This window comes from Artemia franciscana, chromosome 14 (assembly GCF_032884065.1).
Source record: "Artemia franciscana chromosome 14, ASM3288406v1, whole genome shotgun sequence".
NCBI lineage: Eukaryota > Metazoa > Arthropoda > Branchiopoda > Anostraca > Artemiidae > Artemia > Artemia franciscana.
Genome location: NC_088876.1, coordinates 32,280,092 through 32,302,230, shown reverse-complemented (window position 1 = coordinate 32,302,230; position 22,139 = coordinate 32,280,092). Strand labels below are relative to the sequence as shown.

General features: G+C 32.8%; 1 protein-coding gene across 1 annotated transcript in view; it reads right to left on the bottom strand.

Annotated features, from left to right (window-relative positions):
- LOC136035596 (coatomer subunit epsilon-like) overlaps nucleotides 1-22,139 on the bottom strand; it is a 36,395-nt gene continuing 14,256 nt past the window's right edge. The window contains exons 3-7 of the mRNA XM_065717477.1: nucleotides 20,514-20,677; nucleotides 15,174-15,326; nucleotides 12,053-12,188; nucleotides 8,761-8,985; nucleotides 1-215 (exon numbers count right to left, since the gene is read on the bottom strand). Of these exons, the coding sequence (XP_065573549.1) occupies nucleotides 87-215; nucleotides 8,761-8,985; nucleotides 12,053-12,188; nucleotides 15,174-15,326; nucleotides 20,514-20,677 (807 nt within the window). The 3' untranslated portion in view covers nucleotides 1-86. The remainder of the gene's footprint in view (nucleotides 216-8,760; nucleotides 8,986-12,052; nucleotides 12,189-15,173; nucleotides 15,327-20,513; nucleotides 20,678-22,139) is intronic.

The window sequence follows — 22,139 nt, the reverse complement described above, 5'->3', positions numbered from 1 at the left end:
TTAATAAACAAGAATCAATTTATTTTCACTGAAACAAAATTAAATTCAAAAATCCAGAAACCCAGCTAAAAGCAATAGTAATTGAATTAAGACTGATCGGAAGGGGAGAACATCCTGGAAAGACGATCAAATTCACGTTCCTTGGCGTCCAAATCGGAAAGAAACCAGTGTTCAGGATGGGCATCCCTTAACAACCGTTGGTATCGCTGAGATTCCTGGAATAAACGTATGTCATATTTCAAATAAACTAATCCATAAAAACAGGGCTTAATTAAAAACCAAAAAAAGCGTTTCTGAAATAGTGTACCTCTACTACTACTGCTACTAGCAACTCACTGCAGGACCAAGCCACCTGAGGCCAACACAGCTACGCACGCCCTTCCATCCCAATTTATTCAAAGCCTCCCTCTTTACACCCTACCAAAATGTCACGTAGGAGTTATTCATGTAAGTTGCAAATAACGCGTGAAATTATTGCGTGAAAAAAAAAACAGAAGAAAAAAAAAAATCATCATATCAAAAATAAATAATTTATACATAAAAAACTAACGACTTAACGCTACTAAAAATAAAGCGAAACGTCATTTTGGAAGCCTCACTAATAATTAAAACCCTAAGTGATTGGCACAGAACGCACTCTTTCCCCTCGGCAACTTATTATTTTTAAGATTTTATTATAATTCATTCAATTTGCTTAGTTCTGCAACCTCGAAGAATTTTTCCTAGAATCTATTCAAGGAAAATCGAAGTCTTTAATTAAGATCTTGGAAAAGGAGTGCCCTTCACAGCTTTCACGAGCATTTATATTATCCAGACCAACTGCAGTTCACTATCACGAAGTCCCACAATATTTCTTTTTGTATTATTATTTCGACACGATGGATTTTCCCATAGAAATTAAGAAATTAATACACGATTTAAGCCTAAAAATAACTGCATTACTGAAAATCTTAAGATACTAATGATAAGAACAATTTTTTTTTGTTCCCTGTGCCTATTTTGGGCGTATTCATGCCTGAAAACCGTCATTTAAAAGATCTATTTTGATTACTTCAAAATTACGAAGAAATTACCACATTTTTTTCTTTCTTCGAAATTACCACATTTTTGTCTTTCTTACGACGTTGAGCCGTGAAAACAGATTAAATCATTTAAACTCGAATCCGGCACTTGCCAAACAAATCAAATTACCAATAAAGAATCTGTCACTTGCCAAACAAGACAATTTCTTGTAACTGACAGCAAAAATAACTAACGTTGATACTTTTTAATCCTTTTATGTTACCGAAGAAGTTATTGCTTGATAATTTTTTTTTTCTTCCTTTTTTTTACTAACTCAACATTTACTCTTCTGAAACAGTCTTGATTTTGACACTGACAAAAAGTTAGTCAGTGTCGATCAATTATTTAAATTTGGCAACGCTTTTCGGCCGTAAAAAATTCAAACGTTGACAATTTTTTTAATTTCCAAAGACAACTACGCCTTCGCAAAAAAAAAAGCTTCTTAAGCTTTTACTGCGTTAGGTTTTTAGCTTATTTTTGTTAAATTGTCACCCACGTTTCTTTTTGGCACCTTTCCAGGCACCAGTGCTACCAAAAACTGGATAGCTGAAAAAGGGAGGTCTTTTTCATTGAAAGTCGAATTCCCGATTTCTCTAGAATTTTTTTTTTATTTACGATTTTGTAAGTATCCACTTAACCAATTTAAACAGTCGGATTCATTTTCATTGTCCTTGGTATTTAAATGATTTGAGATCATAAATTTATGCTTAGAGAATTAACAACCTTCACTCTATGTGTGTCAATGGCAAAACCTATTTATCATATATGTAGCACAAAGTAACCAAAGGGCTTTGTTGAAATTTAATCCCAGATTATAAACCAGGACGTGAATGGTCTAAACAAAATGTAATAGGGCTGTTTAACGTTAAATTTAACCTACTTTGTTGGATTTACAATAAGTAGTTTGGTGATAAGAATAAATGGGGCCATTTATTGTTGAAGAGGACACGCCCTAGTTTCCCAGTTTCACATCAGGAGAAGAAACTTATGCAAGAAGGGTTACATTCAAATCATTAAAATTTCTGGAAACAACAGTAAGGCCTTATTCGGGATTTTTTTTTGAGGAGGAGGATTGAAAAAAAGAAATCCAAAATGCAACAAAAAATTGTGTATTTTTATTCCTTTTTACGAGTCAGGCTAAAATTTCCAGGTACCCTCCTCCCTTGATACGGCCCTGACAAAAGTGCTTCTATAACAAGATGCGTTTCTATAACTTGATTGCAAAATTTGATTTTGCAATCTTTCTTTATTGGATATATTCCCTTTGAATAACGTGAGAACAACTTGAATAAGTAACAAAATATTAGCTTAAAAAGTATAGCAGATAAGTAAAAACTTGCAGCAAAGACTGAAGTAGACAAAATAGCTGTAAAGCAGAAAAGAGAGCCTAGTTTTTTGTTGAATTTCAGGGAACCAGAAAGATTAGGTTACATTCACATTAAAGGGGACTAGCCGCTAAAGTCTTTAAAATAATTTCCTATTCATTTTACGATTCTAAAGTATTTGACAGTTTTGCAGATTCTAAACTTCTAGGCACGAGTATACTATCGTGCCTTTGATTACGTTTATACATAATATAAAAATTTAAACGCATTTCACAAAAAAAAAATTCAACATTACAAGTTGAATGTTGAAAAAATTCAACAATTCACAAAAATTTCAACATTATGTCAGTTTAGTAATATATATCATATTAATCGAGCCCTGTTCATGGGGCAAATCTTCTTTTTATGTTTTTGATTGAATCTTTAAATAAAAACAAAAAGATCTTTAAGATAACTCGAAATTTTTATTAACTAGTAAATTTGTAAGAATTTTTTTTAATACTAAAATTTAGCGATTTTTGGGAAACTGGATCATTTCTATTCAAAAACTCACGGTGAGTATCAAAAACTCACTCGTGAGTATCAAAAACTCACCAGCTAGCGTTCCTAATGACAATCACTGAAGGAAAAATTTAGAAGCCTAATGCACACTAATTTCAAGGTTAGTGAATATTTAATACAATAAGAATAAGTGATTGAGTCACAGCCTAATTCTTTCTCAGAATCTATATCCATTAATATTCTTTCTGTTTATTTTAAGTTTAGCTTAGGATGAGGTCAGTGACGATTCAAGGCCTAGGCAGAGGGGAAGCTCCCCCTCCCTCCTCAAGTTTTTTAACATCTGACGTTGAATTCATTTAATTTTATATTTTACACTCATGTGGCATACCCCACCCCCCCAGGTTATGAGGTCTAAAGCGGCTACTCGATGAGCTTCAAACCACTTCCAGACAATAGAATAACCTTATATTACACTTGTGTTCCCATTTCTTTCTTTCTCCTGTTGCTTATAAATATGTATTTTGGGCTGAAACATTTTTTCCACATGTAAGCGTTGTTAATTATTCCACATCCCTCATAGTTCAGAAGTAGTAATCCAGTAATCCAGAATTTGGATAAAACAAACAAAATTCAACGAGTACTTATTTCTATTTAAAATGTTACTGACACCTTATATGTCTCAAATAATATCTTTTAGGTATTATCAATTTATACCTGAAATAAATACTTAAAATATTTATTGTTCCACTTTTATTGCAATTCTCAAAGTAGGCTTTTTGACGGTGTCAATATGCCCTATATAGATGCAATTCTTTTAGTAATTTAAAGAAAATATTTGAAATAGGTGAATAAAATAGCATAATAAAATCCAGGAAAATAATAGATTTTATAAATTCTATAATAATAAAATTCTAAATAAAATAATTAAATTAGGTAAATAAAATGCCATAATAAAATCCTGGAAAATAATAGATTCCATGAAATTCTATAATGGTAAAATTCTAAAGAAAATAATTGGAATAGGTGAGCGAAATAACACAAAAAAAAATCCTATAAAATAACCGATTCTATAAAATTCTATAATAATAGAATTCTAAGAAAATAACTGAAATATATATTAAATACCATAGTAAAACCCCAGAAAATAATAGATTTAAAATTCTGCAATAATAAAATTCTACAGAAAATAGTTAAAATAGGTGAATGAATACCATAATACAATTCTAAAGAAAATAATTGAAATAGGTAAATAAATAGCATAATAAAACCCCGAAAAACATTAGATTCTATGAAATTCTGCAATAATAAAATTCATAAGAAAATAGTTGAAACAGGTGAATGAAATACCATAATAGAATTCTAAAGAAAACAATTGAAATAGGCAAATAAAAGCATAATAAAACCCCGGAAAATAATATTCTATAAAATTCTGCAATAATAAAATTCAAAAGAAAACAGTTGAAATAGGTGAATGAAATACCATAATATAAAAAGCAATTGGAATGGGTGAATGAAAAAGCATAATAAAATCTTGGATCAGCTCAAATATTGATTCCTGGAAATTTCTTCTCGTTAAACCGCCTTTTTACAATATAAATATCTGAACATCCACGTTTTCAAGATAGAAACTTACAAAGTTCAAATACCTGTAAAGCAGTGGAGAATCCAGGTGGGGGCCTGCGACTCCCCCTAACGTTTGGGATAATATCATGTTCCCATATTAAATACTATATTTTTCGCAGAGGGCGAACAGCATTTCATTTTTTTATGGCCGGATGGTTTCTATAACTTACAGTTTTTTGTATCAATATTTTTACATCATTTTAATTTCAACAGATTTATTAGAACTTTAATCTTCAGCAGATTTTAAATTAAATTTACAATCATTTCTACAAATTACCTACGGCGTGTAATCGTTGAGGTTCCCTTTAAATTGCTGGTATTTCTTTGTTCGTAGGTTTATGGGAGTAAAATATTTTGCGCTCCCCGCTAAAAAAAAATCTTGGATCCGCCCCTGCTGTAAAGTCTATGTCCTTACCTCCCGGCTTACAAAGCTTAACTTATTAAAAATATTAGGTTTGAGTCAAATAGTAATTTATACGCATGCCTTCCCCTCTCCCCTTTGAGTTGTAGTCTTAATAATGAGGAAGATAACCAAAAAAAACATCATTGGGAGGTTACCAACAGGGCCGGATTTAAATTTTTGACGCCCCTAGGCCCAAGCTTTTTGGCACCCCCAGACCAAAGCATTTTTTCAGGGTGACACAGAGATTTAAGAGGAAATCACAAAAATTCAGGAATAGCGGAAGCCCTAAGGAGAAGGCACCCGATGAGTAATGAGCCAAAAGTAATGCAAGAGAGAGGTGATACCGAACTCTCAGCTGTCATTTTTGGGATACACCGAACAGTTTATAAGCGACTACAGAATTCCTGTGTTCTTTTAAAATCACTTTTCTGAGAATAGGCAGCGCAGCACCAAAGTTCACTTGACATTTTGACGACAAATCACGTCGGTCAAGTTTTTGTTATGCGTAAATCCTGACTTGATTAACAATCACATATTATAAATTAGTTACGCTTATTACGTATACTCAAATAGAAACATTGTCAAGGCACTTATTAAATCTTCATGCTGAGTTGTTATTAAAGAAACAGTTCCTAAAAAGCGCTTTTTATCTTATCAAACTTTGACACAATTAAAAATTATACGCAAATTCAGTAACTGAGGTTTCAGTATTGACGATCTAATGCCTGAAAGAGTTTGGTAAAAGCTAGTTTTAAAAGCATAAGTGTAATCCTTCCATCGCCAAAGGTGTAATGAAACATATCAAAATATATTAAAGGATATTTACTAAATTATTTAATATTGTAATTTAAAATTAAATAAACTAAAATTACCTAAATTATTTAGAATTTAATGAATTATTTAGCCCTGGTATTTAGGCAGAAAATTTAAAATTTACCAAGCCAGAAAACTAAGAAAACTAACTCGAAATCCACAAAATAAGGAGTGCAACTTCTGCTTCCAAACAGCTCACACGCAAAAAAAGTTAATCTTTCAAATATGGAGAAGTACACTTACTTTTAACCGGTCGCTCCTTTAGCCCTTTATATCAGTAGTACTTTCACAAGAAGCAATTTTGTCGAATTTTGCCAAATTTCGCCTTAAGACGATTGGATTCGTCGAAATATCCCAGAAAATTAAGGCTTCAAAGAATCAACGATTTTATATTTCGCTTTAAAATTCACGAGTTCACAAACGTTGAGGGAGATTGCACGGAAAATAATTTTTATAAAGCTTAATTCGGGAAGCCTTGAATAGTCGTGAGATAGTGAAAGCACTGTATGAAGGTATGTCTCAAAATGACAGTTGGGACAAGGTAGTGCTCAAGGACAAGGTGGTACACAAGGTCAAGGTGGGATAATGCACTCAGGTGGTTTTTACCAACCATCTGTGATGTAAAAAAATAAATAAAAAACTGAGATTCAACAAAGAAACTAATAAAGGGTAAATTATTTGATAAGAATAACAAAATAGAAAATTGAAAAAGCAATACATCAAAATTACGATGCTATATATTAGATTAACTCTATCCTTTTTTATGGGATAACAGGGGAAGGAATATTCGCAATCGCAATTTTTAAAATTATTAGTTGTGACAAAAACTCAACGCAATGCATTGTTTTGCATCCCATATCGGCTTTAAGTTTCTATTGTGCGTTTATTGTGTATCTGTTTTGTTCATTGTGCTTTATGTTTTTTGTTGTACTAAATCCAAACAATAGTCAAATATACGCATTTTGCCCGGCCTCATAAACAGGCTTATCAGACATAAGAGGCTAAGCCGGCTCTCGGACTTTCCGGCCCCATAAACAGGCTTATCAGACATAACAGGCTAAACAGGCTTTCGGACTTTCCGGCCCCATAAACAGGCTTATCAGACATAACAGGCTAAACAGGCTTTCGGACTTTCCGGCCCCATTAACAGGCATATCAGACATAAAAGGCTAAACAGGCTTTCGGACTTTCCGGCCCCATAAACAGGCTTATCAGACATAAAAGGCTAAACAGGCTTTCGGACTTTCCGGCTCCATAAACAGGCTATACAGGCTTTCGGACTTCCCGGCCCCATAAACAGGCTTATCAGACATAACAAGCTAAACAGGCTTTCGGACTTTCCGGCCCCATAAACAGGCTTATCAGACATAACAGGCTTTCGAACTTTCCGGCCCCATAAACAGGCTTGTCAGACATAACAGGCTTTCGGACTTTCCGGCCCCATAAACAGGCTTATCAGACATAACAGGCTTTCGGACTTTCCGGCCCCAAAAACAGGCTTATCAGACATAACAGGCTAAACAGGCTTTCGGACTTTTCGGCCCCAGAAACAGGCTTTAAAGATCACTACAGTGAAGCAATAATTTGTTAAGAAACCTAAGAATTATCAAAGGACTGCTCGAGTAAATATGTAGAATAAAAATTAAGGTAGCTCTAGGCCTCTAGCCCTGAAACACTTTTTCTCACAGGAATTCGAGCAGGACTAGTGGTTTCCACTTATAGGCAGAACCTAAGAGTCCTTCGAAATACTAAGAAATAGAAGTTGCTTCCGTCCTACTGCCGCTTAAAAAATTAAAATAAAAATTAAAAAAAACTCACTTAATCTCCTAAAAAATTAGTGATTCTACTAATTTTTAAGATTTTGTAAATTTACCTTGAAAATTTGTAAATTTACTATGAATATTAGAAAATGCTATGATCAAAATTAATAATTCGGTTTAAAAAATAAAATTATTACGTAAAAATGTACTGATTTACCTCAACTCACTGAAATCATTCTAACCAAACTTCTAGTAAGTTTACAAAATTTTGGTCATTATACTAAATTTACACTAGAAATGTTACTAAATTTGTGAGCTTTTCTACGATTTTTGGATGTTCACAGGTTTTTAATAAAATTTTAAAATGATTAGGCCTCAATTTGACGTTAATTTAAAAAAATTAATAAGTAAAAAAATCTTGAAGTGTACCAGGCTAGTATATAGCTACTAATAATAATGCGAAAATTAACTGGAAAGACGAACCGTCCAAGAAAATGTAACTTCCAACTACTATAATGACAACCTCCTTTAACAGGCAGAAGTCGTCAAGTTCTTTTAGATATGCCCCGTGCACGCCAGCCGGTTTACCCTAGACTGCCATATGACCTTACCAAGCTCGACTTGCCATTATGCTAGGCCTACCCCAACAACATAAAGATTTAAAGACAAATCATTTTAATTATAATCCTAGGCTTAAAACATATACGAAGGAAATGGCTCAGCCATCAATATCGATAATATTCAAAATTCAAACTTATTTAGTGCACACTTTTCCAACCAAAAACTCTCTCTGAATTTAAAAAGAACAACAGATCGGGTATTCATTTCAAATGAAATAAGGCGTATTTGCACGGGGCGGTAGGGAGAGTCAGGCAGTGGCGGAATCACAATCTTGGGAAAAATTAAACAGAAATGTAAAAGGGGAAAATTACAACAACAAAAAAGGAAAAATTACATCTTCATTATAAAACTATAACAAATTCAGAATTGGTTAATCAAAAGAATTCTAGGATTTCCTGCTATACAGATATGACCCTGATAGAAGTACGGCCTGAAGGGCCTGGAAAATACGGTCCTAAAACCGAAATATGGTTATATAGCCTGATTGCAGGATTTGATTTACAGTCTTTCTTTGTTGGACATGTTCCCTTTTAACAACGTAAAACTAAGTTGAAAAAGCTAAAATATTAGTTTAAAAACACAGTGGATAAGTAAAAACTCAATCAAAATAGTATAGACATAATTTTAGCGAAGAAAAGTGAATTTAGGCTACCTGTGCTGACTTGCCGGTAAGCTGAGAAAGAACACTCAAATTTAAAAACGTTTCAGCATGACTGGAATCAACATGCTCTGCCTCTTGGAGAGCAGACTCTGCTTCAGGATATCTCTCTTGACAAATATGGACAGCGGCCAGACCATTCAAGATTAAAGGAGTGATGACCTCTTTGTCAACCAGCTCTTGGAAAACGTAGAAAGCGTCTTGGAGTTTTTCACCACCCTAAGAGAATACAAACTGAAAATATTTCGTCTTTCTTTCTTTAGTTGTCACATTGAATTTTTGAATCTTTTTTATTTTCGGGCGTTTTGTTTAAAAATCCCTTCCAATCCTCCCAGTTACGAACTATGTAGCCCTTCGAGATACGTTTTTTGCTCATTTGATGGAACTCCGAGTAAGTAAAAAAAAAAGAAGTATGTATGATGGCACTAGATCCTCGAGGTCCAAACTGCCAGTGATGATCTCCATTTTGTGGCCCTTCAGCCACGAAGTGCAATGGGGGGTTAAGGGACCAGCCATCCTGTGCTTTCGCACACCCTTCCGGCTTACCTTCTCCAGGTTTCTCCAGGTATCTATTTAGAGCTGGTTCGATTCTGGCTGAGCTTACAGTCACACCAATGACCCCCATCACAACCAAAATAGCCGACCACGCCAGGAATCAAACCCATACCCCTCAGACAAAGGATCACCAACCCAGTTTTCCTTTTTTTCCCATGGTGCACTTGTTTTCAGTATTTCTTTTTCATATTGTTCATAATTATGGATAGAGAAATTAAACTTAAGTAAAGTCTGTGTCTGTACCTTCGAGACATCGCAATTTTTCGCATAATTTTTAAAACGTTACCTCATAACCTATGTATTTTATGCAATTTTGACGAGGCACGGCGAGCCCTTTTCTCTCAAATTAATTGCTGCGGATGTCATTACCCCAAATCATTTTACTAAGCTATCAGCTGTTTAATTTTAAGATCGACGGTCAAGTCCATTAAATCATTTTCAAAGTGCTGACACTACAACATCGAAAGATTTTCAATGTTTTCTTAAACTTATTTTTAACAGATCCATTTCCTAAGATATCCCTGTAGTGTCTAAAGTCCTTTAAAAATATATGAATTCCTCTCATAGCAACAGGGAATAAAATCTACTAGGCTATGTTTTGGCTTTTTTTGGTCAGAAAGTTTTCATACTTAACTTTGGAAAATGGGTTTACAATTCAGTAATGGTTCTTGGAAGACACCAAAGGGGATTCAGTTTTGGTGATTTAACTGGCGACAGTGGCGTCAATTGAGAAGGCAGGAGCCTCATGTGCTCCTAACTAGATTTTTAAAAACTGTTTTTGGGACATTTTCGTTGGAAAAATTGAAAAAACGACACCCCCCCCCGAGATATTAAAAAACGAATTGTACCCCTCCCCCTAAATTTTCGAGAATTGACGCCACTGACTGGTGGGAGCCAAGTGTTGAAAGCTGTACATTTTTTGGACTCGATCTGCTTTTATGTAGTCTTCTATACGAAACTTGTACAACGAACAGACTATGTGAGCTTTTCATGTAAAGTTCTCAATATGTACCAATTTTTTAAGGCTATTTCATGTTAGCTTATATATTTCGTCTCGACCTACTTTCATAAACGTGTACCAATATCCTTGTTTTCTAAATTTAAGTACCAGAAAAAAAAAATTATTTTCGTCAATAGAATTTTGGGCACATGATAAAAAAATTGACACGGTTATCTCTGCAATATATGACAGCTAAGGTTGAATTAACAATAATATTAATTGGAAACTAATAATACATCTGCAAATAAATTAACTGTTTAATGAAGTTGCATCATAACTTGTACTATCTTTACTATTGTAATGAGAAAGAATACAAACAATTGGGTGGAAATATAATGGGAAACATTCTGGCTAATTGCGACCACACCTCTTTTGGATGATATCGCGGTTCTTATATGCATACCTTGTATATGAGAATTTTGGTGGAATTTATTTGAGAGGAAAAAAGTCAAGTAAATAAAATAAACCTCAATAACTGAAAAAAAAACTAAAATAGAAAAAAAAATCGAATGGTACAATTCAAACATTCGTCTTCACTCTATAACAGTAATGAAAAAAAAATATTTTGCATTAAATGCGGGGAAGGAGATATGTATTACGTACTTTCAAATGAAGGGAGATTCAACAATAAGTCTCCCTATCATACTGATTTTAAAGACCTTCCACGACAATTTTGGCCCCCAAATCACTTTTTGAGGCCTCAGGAAACCAAATATTATTGACCCCCCCCTACAAATTGATGTGCAACAGTATTTTCAAACTAGAAGTAGCTATTATAGGATCAAACCAAACCCAGCATAAGGCAGTCACCCTAAGTTGATGCTATATCCCTAAGATAGTATATATGGGCATTGGCAAAGAGACAAAGGAGTTGAACCCCTTAAGAGAAATTATTTACATTTTGAACAAACACTTTTAAATGTTACTAGTTTATATTTTATACCCCTATAATCCGTAGAAAAACTCTACCAACATCCTTTTCAATGCTCGGAGCCTATCAGTTTTGACCATTCTCAAAACTGATAATAATTAGTTTCTTCAGACATCAGAGACATCTGTGCTACGATGCCCTCATCCTCTGAAAATGTCCCTAAGTGAATCTGTTAGTTTAGGTTTACAAGTTAATTAAGTTAATTGCGATAGTTAGTTTAATTTCATTAAAGGTTTAGGTCAATAAAAGTTTTGCTTAGTTAGGTGAAAAGATTAAGAAAGGTGTACTGGTTAGTTGGATAAATGAAAAAGGACACTTTTCCTTCTTTTTTTTTTTTTTTTTTTTTTTTATAGAATGAAAGGCAAATTCTACGCAATTAAGGAGCTGAAATCATGGTTTAGTGGTAACTGCAATCTAGTAAGGAATGAACCATGGCCTATAGTAGCCAAAAATTAAAAAACAGGTTTAAAAAAACCGTAAGTGAGAAAAAATTGTCATTTCCAGCTGATACAGGAACGGTATTAAGGTAATACTATTATCTAAATTAGTCTTTGAGTAAAATGTTAGCTTGAAAACAAATTTAAGAAAATTTCAAAAATAGCCTGAAAACTCTTTAAAATGGCGTCAGATCGAAACGAAAAGTACATCATTGGAATCACCATGGCCGAAAAACCCATTCAGGAGACTTACAAATCCCTGGCTTGAACAAAAATGCTCTTCAAGAAGCGATAGGTCACTCATGAATGTAAAATTGAATATCCAACAAAATGAAAATGAAACCATAATGAAAATATAGCTACCATTGCTAAATGAAGCCACGCTTGAGACAGATTGGTTAGAACACTATCATCGTCTATCTCTTGCATCTTCTTCAATACTTTAGTCGCCATGTCCATTCTGTCCATTTTTATGTAAACTTGAAGCATCAGTGCATGACTGGAACAAAGATATTACTATTTAAAACCAGGGTTGCCACCTGTAGCACGCAAGTGCTATTATGAAACTATTTCATTAGGTGTAGCACTGTAGCACGTGCTCAGGATTGCCATTTTTAGCCCGAAAGTGCTATTTTAGCACAATAACAGTCAATTGTTTTACAAAATATATATTTTTGTAATTTGTGCAATGCTTATGCAGTGTAAACTAAGTAAATCTGAAAATTTTCATTTTATACTGCCAGGGCCCTAAGGCTTTAAGATCAATGATAAATAATAATTATGTATAGTTTTTATCTTTTTATGCTGTTTTAATATGTGTTTTAGTTTTTCTTCTTTTTCATCACCCGATAAATGTTTTCGGATATAAAACAAAAAGTACCGGGCTATTTTTTGTCTTATTTATTTGCAGAAAAAGTCTATAAGTTGCTACTTCAGGTTCATCAAACTTTATTTAATAATATTTTATTTAATAATTAAAAAAATTAAATAATTCCAAACTTTCTAACCTGTAAATTTTTTTTCAATAATGAGTTTTTACGGCCTTATCATACCTTGGAGTCGTGTTTGTCAGAACAACATCGATTTAGCCACTTTAATCTATATATTTTTTTTCAATACTACAACTACTAACAACTAACCCCAGAACCAAGCCCCCTGAGGCCAACACAACTACTCATGCTCCTCTTCCATCCCAATCTATTGAAAACCTCACTGTTTACACCCTCTAGGGAAGTTCCAATTCCCCAGAAATCTTTCTTTATAACATCCCCCACCCCAATCGCGGACGACCTGCTTTCTGTTTAGCCCTTGAATGTTGGTCAAAAGGGACAATCTTCGGTAATATGTCATCATTCATCCACAGAACCCGCACAAGCCTTCTCAACCTTTCTCTCATTATAGCCCTAGAAAGCGGGGTAGAACCACGTTTTTCGCACAGCCTACTGTTTGAAATACGGTCATTCAGCCAGATACCAAGAACAATCCGTAAGCGATTTCTCTGGTAAACATCTAGCAAATCTGTATCCGCTATTTTTTTTCTATCATACATTTTAAAAGCCTTTTGAACACTTAAGCCCTATAGTTCTGATATAATTCAAAGCTGCCCATGGTGCAACTTTGGGGCATTAGGCAGATCGTGACTTTGGGGTTAAATATATCAACATTACCAGCAAGGACCACATGCCCTCTTCTCACAATTAAGAGGAAAACAAATATAACATGCTACATCATTAGAGTCGGTTATAAAAATAAGCATGTTTTGTCTGAGAAATATTATAATCAAAAGTTTTTTGTGTTTAAGGCTTATGATATTCTAATCTGAATTCTGAATTTTAACCTGATATAGTGAAATTTTAGATTTAAATATTCTGATCAAAAGTTTTTATTTTATTTAGTGTTTATTTTAATTCAAGCCGCTGATTTTGAATTAAAATCGAATAGTTGTGGGCATCAAGCCATAGCTAATTGTAGAAAAAGCCAACACAGATAGTCCGATTGAGTGAGAGGCAAATCTGGCATTAACCCCCTTATTAGGATTGTATACAAATGAAGTTAGTTCATTTGTTAATAAATAAGTCTATTTATCAACTAAACTGTATTTTGACATTTGTTTTACATAGTTTTTTAGATAGAAAATACGTTGAATATTAGTTGAAAAGTATTGAAAAAAAGGACAAGTTTCCCAGTTTTTAAACAAGTTTAATTCCTTCTCCAAGAAAAAGTCGAAATAATATCATAGTTCTGATGCAGTGAAAGGATAGATATGAGACTATTAAATAAAACTGTGAAAGTACTGTTTCTTTTTTGTTTTGTTTTTATGCAAGTTACAGTGCAGGGTTGTCACAAGCTCGTTTTTTGTTTTGTTTTCTTCTTTTCTATTTTGTTATTACACGAAGTGCAGGGTTGTCACAAGCTCGTTTTTTGTTTTGTTTTCCTCTTTTTTGTTTTGTTTTCTTCTTTTTTGTTTTGTTTTTACGCAAAGTGCAGGGTTGTCACAAGCTCGGTTGTTTCAGAGGCAAGACATACCTTAAACTTTAGGTAAATATACACCCAAAATATAGTAAATACAAGCTGTATAAGCAAATAACTGGAAAAAATATCCATAAAATTATACGAAGCAAAAATACAGATATAATTGCACAGACTATAAAATAGGCCTTTTCTAGTACTTGTATAATATAGCCCCACCGCTCAAAATGTTTATTCATTGACGCATTATATAACCGGTTTTTTTTCGTTATTTTCTTTCAGCTTAGCTTGAGACAGGACAAATAGAAGCGACAGAATAAATGGAAAATATATAATTTGGGCCATATATTTACACATCAGGGGGGAGATGAAATTATTTGGACAGTGTGAAGTTAGAAAAGTATTCTTACTTCATAATATGCAGAATAATTATACCTAACACATTAGGGATGCAGACACGCTACACTTTACCCCATCCCCCTAATGTGCAAATATATGGCCCAAATTAGTTTCTAAAGTACTATATTTTTATCATACTTAGGTACATTTCATTAGGAGTGAGCATCAGAGAAACATATCAGAAGAATATTAGGTAGGGGCTATATAGTAAAAGTGACCCTTTTCTTGATCCAAACTCTAATCCACAGTAGAATCCTTAAAATCATAATTCAGCAAAAAACTCTGGTATCTAAGCTATCAAATACTTGAGTAGCTTGATTCCTTCCTCTCCAGTGCTCCACTTAAGAGACATTAAAAAGAGATACAAGGAAAAGGACATAAGCTTTGGGTTTAAGTAAGAATAATAAGTATACCAATAAGAATAAAACAATAATAATAATTTTAATTAGAATAATTATTGTAATTTTTTTAATTTTATTTTTATTAAAATTAAGTAAATGAAAAATTTCATTAAATGAAAAATTTCACCAAAATTTGTCCGGAAAATAAGAATATTAATAAGTATATAAGAATAATAAGTATAACTATAAAAAGTATGAATAAAAAGTAAGAATACCATTCTAGCAGCTTGGAGCCATGCAAAAGTCTTAAGGCAGCCTCATAATTCTGCTGCCATATAAAGATAGTCGCTCCAACAATGATTACTCCATAATTATCAGGATCAATGGGAGCATTCATTTGACTATTCAAGGCTTCCACAACAGTTGTCCTAAAAAAATTATTATTTTATTTTGGGGAATATGGCTGAAAATAGAACTCCTCATTCCGTCATGGACGTTAGAGGTCTTCTGCTAACTCTAATAACTGTTACTCATGGTCCTATACTTAAATAGAGAATCCGCTTTTTTTTTTTTTTAACTCCTTGAGAAACCAAAAAATATCATGATAGAAAACTATCATTTCGGTTGACATATTTTTTTTTCTAGAATTACTACTTTAAAACTTCAACAGCATAAATACTTTATAAACCACTACTGCAAGTGACCACTCATTGAAAACCGAGCCATCTGAGGCCAAAGCAGCTACACACGCTTCTCCTCCACCCTAACCCGTCGAAGCCTTTTCTCTTTAATCCCTCCCAAAAAGCTCCAGTTTTCTTCAAATCCTGTATATGACCTCTCCTATGCTTCAAATTGAGTCTTGGGGTAAAAAATGCATTACTTTTAGGGCGTAGATAGAGGGGGTACTTTCCCGGGCGCAGCAGAAATTTTAGGGACGCAAAATTTCAAACAAATTGTAATCATTATCGTAATTTTTTAAATTTTATTTTTATTAAAATTAAGTAGAGGGCAGAGTTGATAAAATTCTGTCAATAAATGAAAATAAATCGCTAAAATTTGGTCAGAAAATTTCGTGTAAATTTCTCATCAAATTTTGTCCTGGGCACAAGGGAGGGGTGCGAACTCCCACTGGGAGCAGATGCATGGGGTATCTCATGCAAGACATGATTTAGTCTCCATGGATAATTATAACTTTTATCTGTTGTATTTATGTCGACATAATTTGAATTTTTTAAGCCTAATGGTTGCTAATGATTTTTTTTTCTTTATCATCTATTCCTGTGCGTATAGCTAAATCATTCGGCGACTCTAATCTATAGCGTATTGTCGACTCGAAATTTTTGAGGCAGAGTTATGTTGATTTGGCTCTCTACTCTTCCTCAGATAATTTGCCAGTCGTAATTTTAGTAAAAAATCTTTCATTTTGAGTAGCGAAAACCGAGTGCGACAAAAAAGGTGAAGATCCGTGAGCTAAAAAAAAAAAAACAATAAAGGTTTTGGTATGATTTAAGTTGTATTTTAAAGATTACGCTTTCACAACTACTATATTTTGGAAATCATTTAGCTAGTGTATTATGAGGCGTACCCATTCAAACTTGTAAAGCTTAAAAAGTTTAGGCCAAGGTAAAATTTGATCACCGATAAAATAATTGAAGCGTCTTTTTTTTTAAATAAATATTATATGTAGAGTGTCCCAATACTTGACGTAAGACTAAATTCGAGGAGTTAAAGGGACTCGGATGGTACTTCCTGAGCTCACTGAAAAAAAAAAAATGACAAGTCCAGTTCTTTATCAATCATTGCCGAGAATATGAATGAGAGAACGTTAATCGCGAGCTATTAACTAAATGTTTCGCTAGTATTGCAAAGAACGCTCAAGTTAAGAGGTTATTAAATTAATTTGACGATTTTTTGGATGAGGATTTAGTCGCTAATTGTGGAAATATCTGTGAGATAAAATTTTAACGTTGCAATACTGAAGAAAATCTAAAGGTGGTAAAATCCATTAAGTCTAACTCAGGAGGTACTAATGGCATCAACCTAAGGAACTTAAAAGCACTGGAGTACGATTTATTGTCTTGTACAAGTTATCAATTTATTACTTCAAACGGGAGTTTCTCCCGATTCACTGAAAAGATTCAAAGTAATTCTCTCAAATAAAGGAGGCCCCAAGTCAAAACAAGATTACAGACCCATATCTATTTATAGTTATTATCTTATTTGTTGATATTGCATTATCACAATTAATATTAAAATAATTTAGCTTGCTGTCATACCTATGGCGATTGTACTATCCTTGAGAAGGCAAGGATTAGAGTTCAAATCGTGTCATGACAATGTTCCAAATCCTGATGATAGTTTTGATGGATGATTTTCCTTTGATTGTTTTCATCTTGGTCTAGCGTGTTTTGAGATACAGGCTCAGTTTGAGGTTGTGAGGTTATCAATCAATATTTATTAATTCAAATTAAAAATATACAAAAACAATATTATGCCCCAACAGAGAGCAGAGCTCGTAAGGCTGTGGCAGTACAAATGCATAGAAAAAAAACACAATGTCTCGTCACACTAATAATTCCAAAAAGAGAAAAAAAAACTAAGACAATAAAAACATACAAGGTAGGAGATAAGAGAGGAGACCACCCCAGCGTGAGAACACCACAGCAAAATACATACTAAAATCTAATATTAATCAATCCCGACATCCAGGCAAAGAACTATTTTTGAAATATGCTTTTTCAAAGAAAATCGACTTGTGAAACTCGGGACATTTCTATTAAGTTAAGTTTATTTACAATATGAGGAATTTGGTATCTGATTGAGAATCTTGCTCTTTCTGATTTGATTGGCGGAAGGCGATACCTCTAGGAGCGGATGCAGTGGGCAGGAGAAGTGGGAGTCCCAATTATACCCAAATCATGGAAATAATTTGTTGAGGATTGGATATCATAATACCACATTGCTGTATGCACGTCCTTCAATTGTTTGAGATTAAGTATATTGAGAAAAATATACAAAGTTTGGGTTTCTGACAGATTATTAAGTCTCACAGGGCGATGAACAAAAGTACCCAGAATTCTAATTACCTTATTTTGAATTATCCGAAGAGGTTGCAGATGGACCATAAATGTGTTGAGATAAACTATGGGGCAATAATTAAGATATGATTCAATTAGAGAATGGTATAAAATTTTAAGGATGGAAAAAGGACACACCTCTTTCAATCTATGAAGACAACCTAAGTGATGGGCAAGCTTAAATCTCAAATAATCAGAATGCTTACGGAAAGATAAAAGCTCATCGAGAATAATCCCAAGGTAACGAAATGAATTTACTCTTTTTACCCTACTTTGATATACAATTAACTCATCTATGGTAATTTTATTTATCGCCCGCTGTGACCACCCGAAAATCATGAATTCAGTTTTAGAAAAGTTCGGAGCTAGGCAGTTACACGCAAACCATTTATTCAAAGATTTCATTGCTGTCACCATTTTCTCAGCCAACAAAGATGGGGTTTTAGCTTTTACTGTCACAGCCGTATCATCTGCTAAAACTACTGCTAAGCTATTATCTTGGGGTAAATACCTTTGGAGATCATTTATATAGATCAAAAATAGTAATGGCCCCAATACAGATCCCTGGGGGACTCCAATATCATCAATAACGATATGGCTTGACAGATGTCCATTTATTTCTACCTAAATTTTTCGATCATGCAGGTAAGATTTTATTAGATACAGGTAGCCTTTACCTCTAATACCGTTGTTATTAATTTTTTCCATCAAGATTTCATGGTTTAACGTATTAAATGCCTTTTTTATATCATAGAAGAGAGCAGACACATGATTATCATCATTTAGTGAATCATTAATCTCTAAGATTAGCGCAGCAATAGTTTGTTCAATGGAATGACCCGACCTGAATCCAAAACTGATTTTTAGTAAATAAATTCCTTTTATTAAAATACGATACAATTCTTTCTTGAATAATTTTTTCTAGAACCTTAGATATTGGAGAAAGCATAGCTATTGGGCGATAGTTGCCTACATCTGTCTTATCACCTTTCTTATGAATTGGAATTACTCGTTCAGGTTTCCATACTTCTGGAAAGATCCCTGATGATATAGATGCGTTTAAAATATGAAGCAATGGGACATGGATTACACAAGCAAGTTCTTTCAGAATATTTGAGGAGAGCCCATCCAGACTAGGGAAGTACCACGTTTCAAATTCGTAATTACTTTCTGGAATTCACCGATAGTAACAGGGGCCAGGAACATACTAAAATTTTCGGATGACGGTAGATAATCTTTATATGAACCAAATAAAGATTCAGGGGATTCCAGATCAATAGTAGCACTAAAATGGGAAAAGTAATTACAAAAATAATCTGCAACAACATCCTTCCCCTTCAATTCAACACCACTTTCATTTATGATCACTTCAGGGTGTGATGTCTTAGTATTATTCCAATTTTTTCCTTGATTAATTTCCATGTAGTCTGAGGTGAATCCGATTCTTTAAATGAATTTCCATAATAAGTTTGTTCACTTGTTCTAAGAATTTTAACCAGCAAATTTTTGTAATTTTTGAATCGCTGTACATTATGAGCTGAGGGGTATTTCATTTTTATCTTATAGAGTCAATTTTTTTCCTTGATAGATTTTAGAAGCGATAAACTTATCCAAGGTTTTTTGGGCTAGTTTCTTTTACGGTATGTAGCTCTAAATGGGCAATGAAGATACAGTTTTTCGTTCAGAATTCGGTAAAATACATCCAAGGATGTATTTGGATCATTCTCGTTAGTAACTTCACTCCAATCTATATCGCTAAGATTAGATTTCAGTTCATTCATATTTACTTTTGAGAAATTTCTCCTTTTCATATGATTTTCTTATTGGCTATCTTTTGCGCTCTGAAGTCAGACATTAAAACACAATGATCGGACGTATCTTCCATAACCACGAATGTAGCCTCGCATGGATAAGGTGCAAAAATTTATCAATCAGAGAAAAAGATGAGCTTGTAATTCGTGTCGGATCAAAACATACTGGGCTCATACCATGTAAAAGATTACATTCTAAAAACTAACATTCTAGTAATATTCTAATAACAGTTTCATTTCTAACTAGTTAGAATAACAACAATCCACTTTTTTGTAAATTGCGCTTTAGCCGTGTTTATGCCAAATCATGCTTGCAATGTCACATTAAACAAGTAAAGAACGAACTCTAGCCCATGTTAACGAAAAATTATAAACGCACTTAAAAAAAATGCAAAGTGAGAAGAATCATCACTTGAAGCTGATTCACATTGCCGGCCTTTGGGGGTGGTAAGAGGTGCGACTGCACTGGATCCCGCTCTAACAGGGCCGAATATGATACGAATTGAAATCACGTGAGTAATTTTGTGACTTCACGAGGGGCCTCACATAAAAAGTCGGTAATGTACGGCTGGGGTTTCCCATTAAATTATTATTGTTTCCACTACATTATGACCACGACGCCAGGCCCCGTGCAGTGGCGGCTACACAAGGTCCGCGCATCAACCTCTGCTGATTCAGCAAAAAACATCGATTAAAAGTATTTCTAATGGCACACTTGTATCTTTACCTTGACGATGGAGAGCCTAGGTATTGTGCAAGTAGTTTCAGAGGTTGCAAGATAGCACTACTCGAGGATTTTACTTCGTCATTAACGAGGCCATACTTCCTTTGGGCCAAGTAAGACCTGTATAAATACCAATCTCTTTCAATATTAACAGCAGGTTCTGAGGACTAAAATAAGACAAAAATAGATATATTAGCACATATATTACAAATAATAATATATAAAGTAACAGTAATATACAATGAACATATGTAACAAATCAATAATATATAGAAAATAAATAATATGTAATAAATAAAAGTATAATAAATATATTGTGTGTAAAGTGAAAATAACTACATATTTATATATACAGATATATATATATATATATATATATATATATATATATATATATATATATATATATATATATATATATATCTATATATATAAAAATAAGTTGTCTGTGTGTGGATCTGTGGATGGATCAGGTGACGTCACCTGAAAAAACTGGATCAGGTGACAAAACTGAAAACTGAAAAAACTAAAAAAAGGCAAAAACTACAAAAAAAAACTAAAAACTAATAAAAAAAAATAAAAAAGCTAAAAAACTAAAAAAACTAAAAAAAGGCAAAAACTACAAAAAAAACTAAAAACTAATAAAAAAGCTAAAAAACTAAAAAAAACTAAAAAAAGGCAAAAACTACAAAAAAAAACTAAAAACTAATAAAAAAAAATAAAAAACTAAAAAAAAAGCTGAAAAAACTAAAAAATGGCAAAAACTACAAAAAAAACTAAAAACTAATAAAAAAAAGTAAAAAAGCTAAAAAAACTAAAAAAACTAAAAAAAAGGTAAAAAACTAAAAAAAAATAAAAAATAAAAAAAACTAAAAAAAGGAAAAAACTGAAAAATAAGCTAAAATAAAGGTAAAAACCAATAAAAAACTAAAAAGAAAAAAAGGAAAAAACTAAAAAAAAAATTCATCTAAAAAACTAAAAAAAACTAAAAAAGGTAAAAACTAAAAGAACTAAAAAATAAAAAAATAAATGACGACACTCAAAGAGAAAGCGACCAGGACAAAAGGAATGTTCGATTAGCAATCAACAAAGCACCGGGACACAGGGAGTATAAATGACGACCAGGACATAAGTAAAAAAAAACTAACAAAACTAAAAAGAAGGTAAAAACTACAAAAAACTAAAAAGAAAAAAACTAAAAAAAGGCAAAAACTACAAAAAAACTAAAAACTAATAAAAAAGCTAAAAAACTAAAAAAACTAAAAAAAGGCAAAAACTACAAAAAAAACTAAAAACTAATAAAAAAAAATAAAAAAGCTAAAAAACTAAAAAAACTAAAAAACTAAAAAAAGGTAAAAAATTAAAAAAACTAAAAAAAACTAAAAAAAAGGAAAAAACTGAAAAATAAGCTAAAATAAAGGTAAAAACCAATAAAAAACTAAAAAAAAACTGAAAAAACTAAAAAAAGGCAAAAACTACAAAAAAAACCAAAAACTAATAAAAAAAAGTAAAAAAGCTAAAAAACTAAAAAAACTAAAAAAACTAAAAAAAGGTAAAAAACTAAAAAAAATAAAAAATAAAAAACAACTAAAAAAAGGAAAAAACTGAAAAATAAGCTAAAATAAAGGT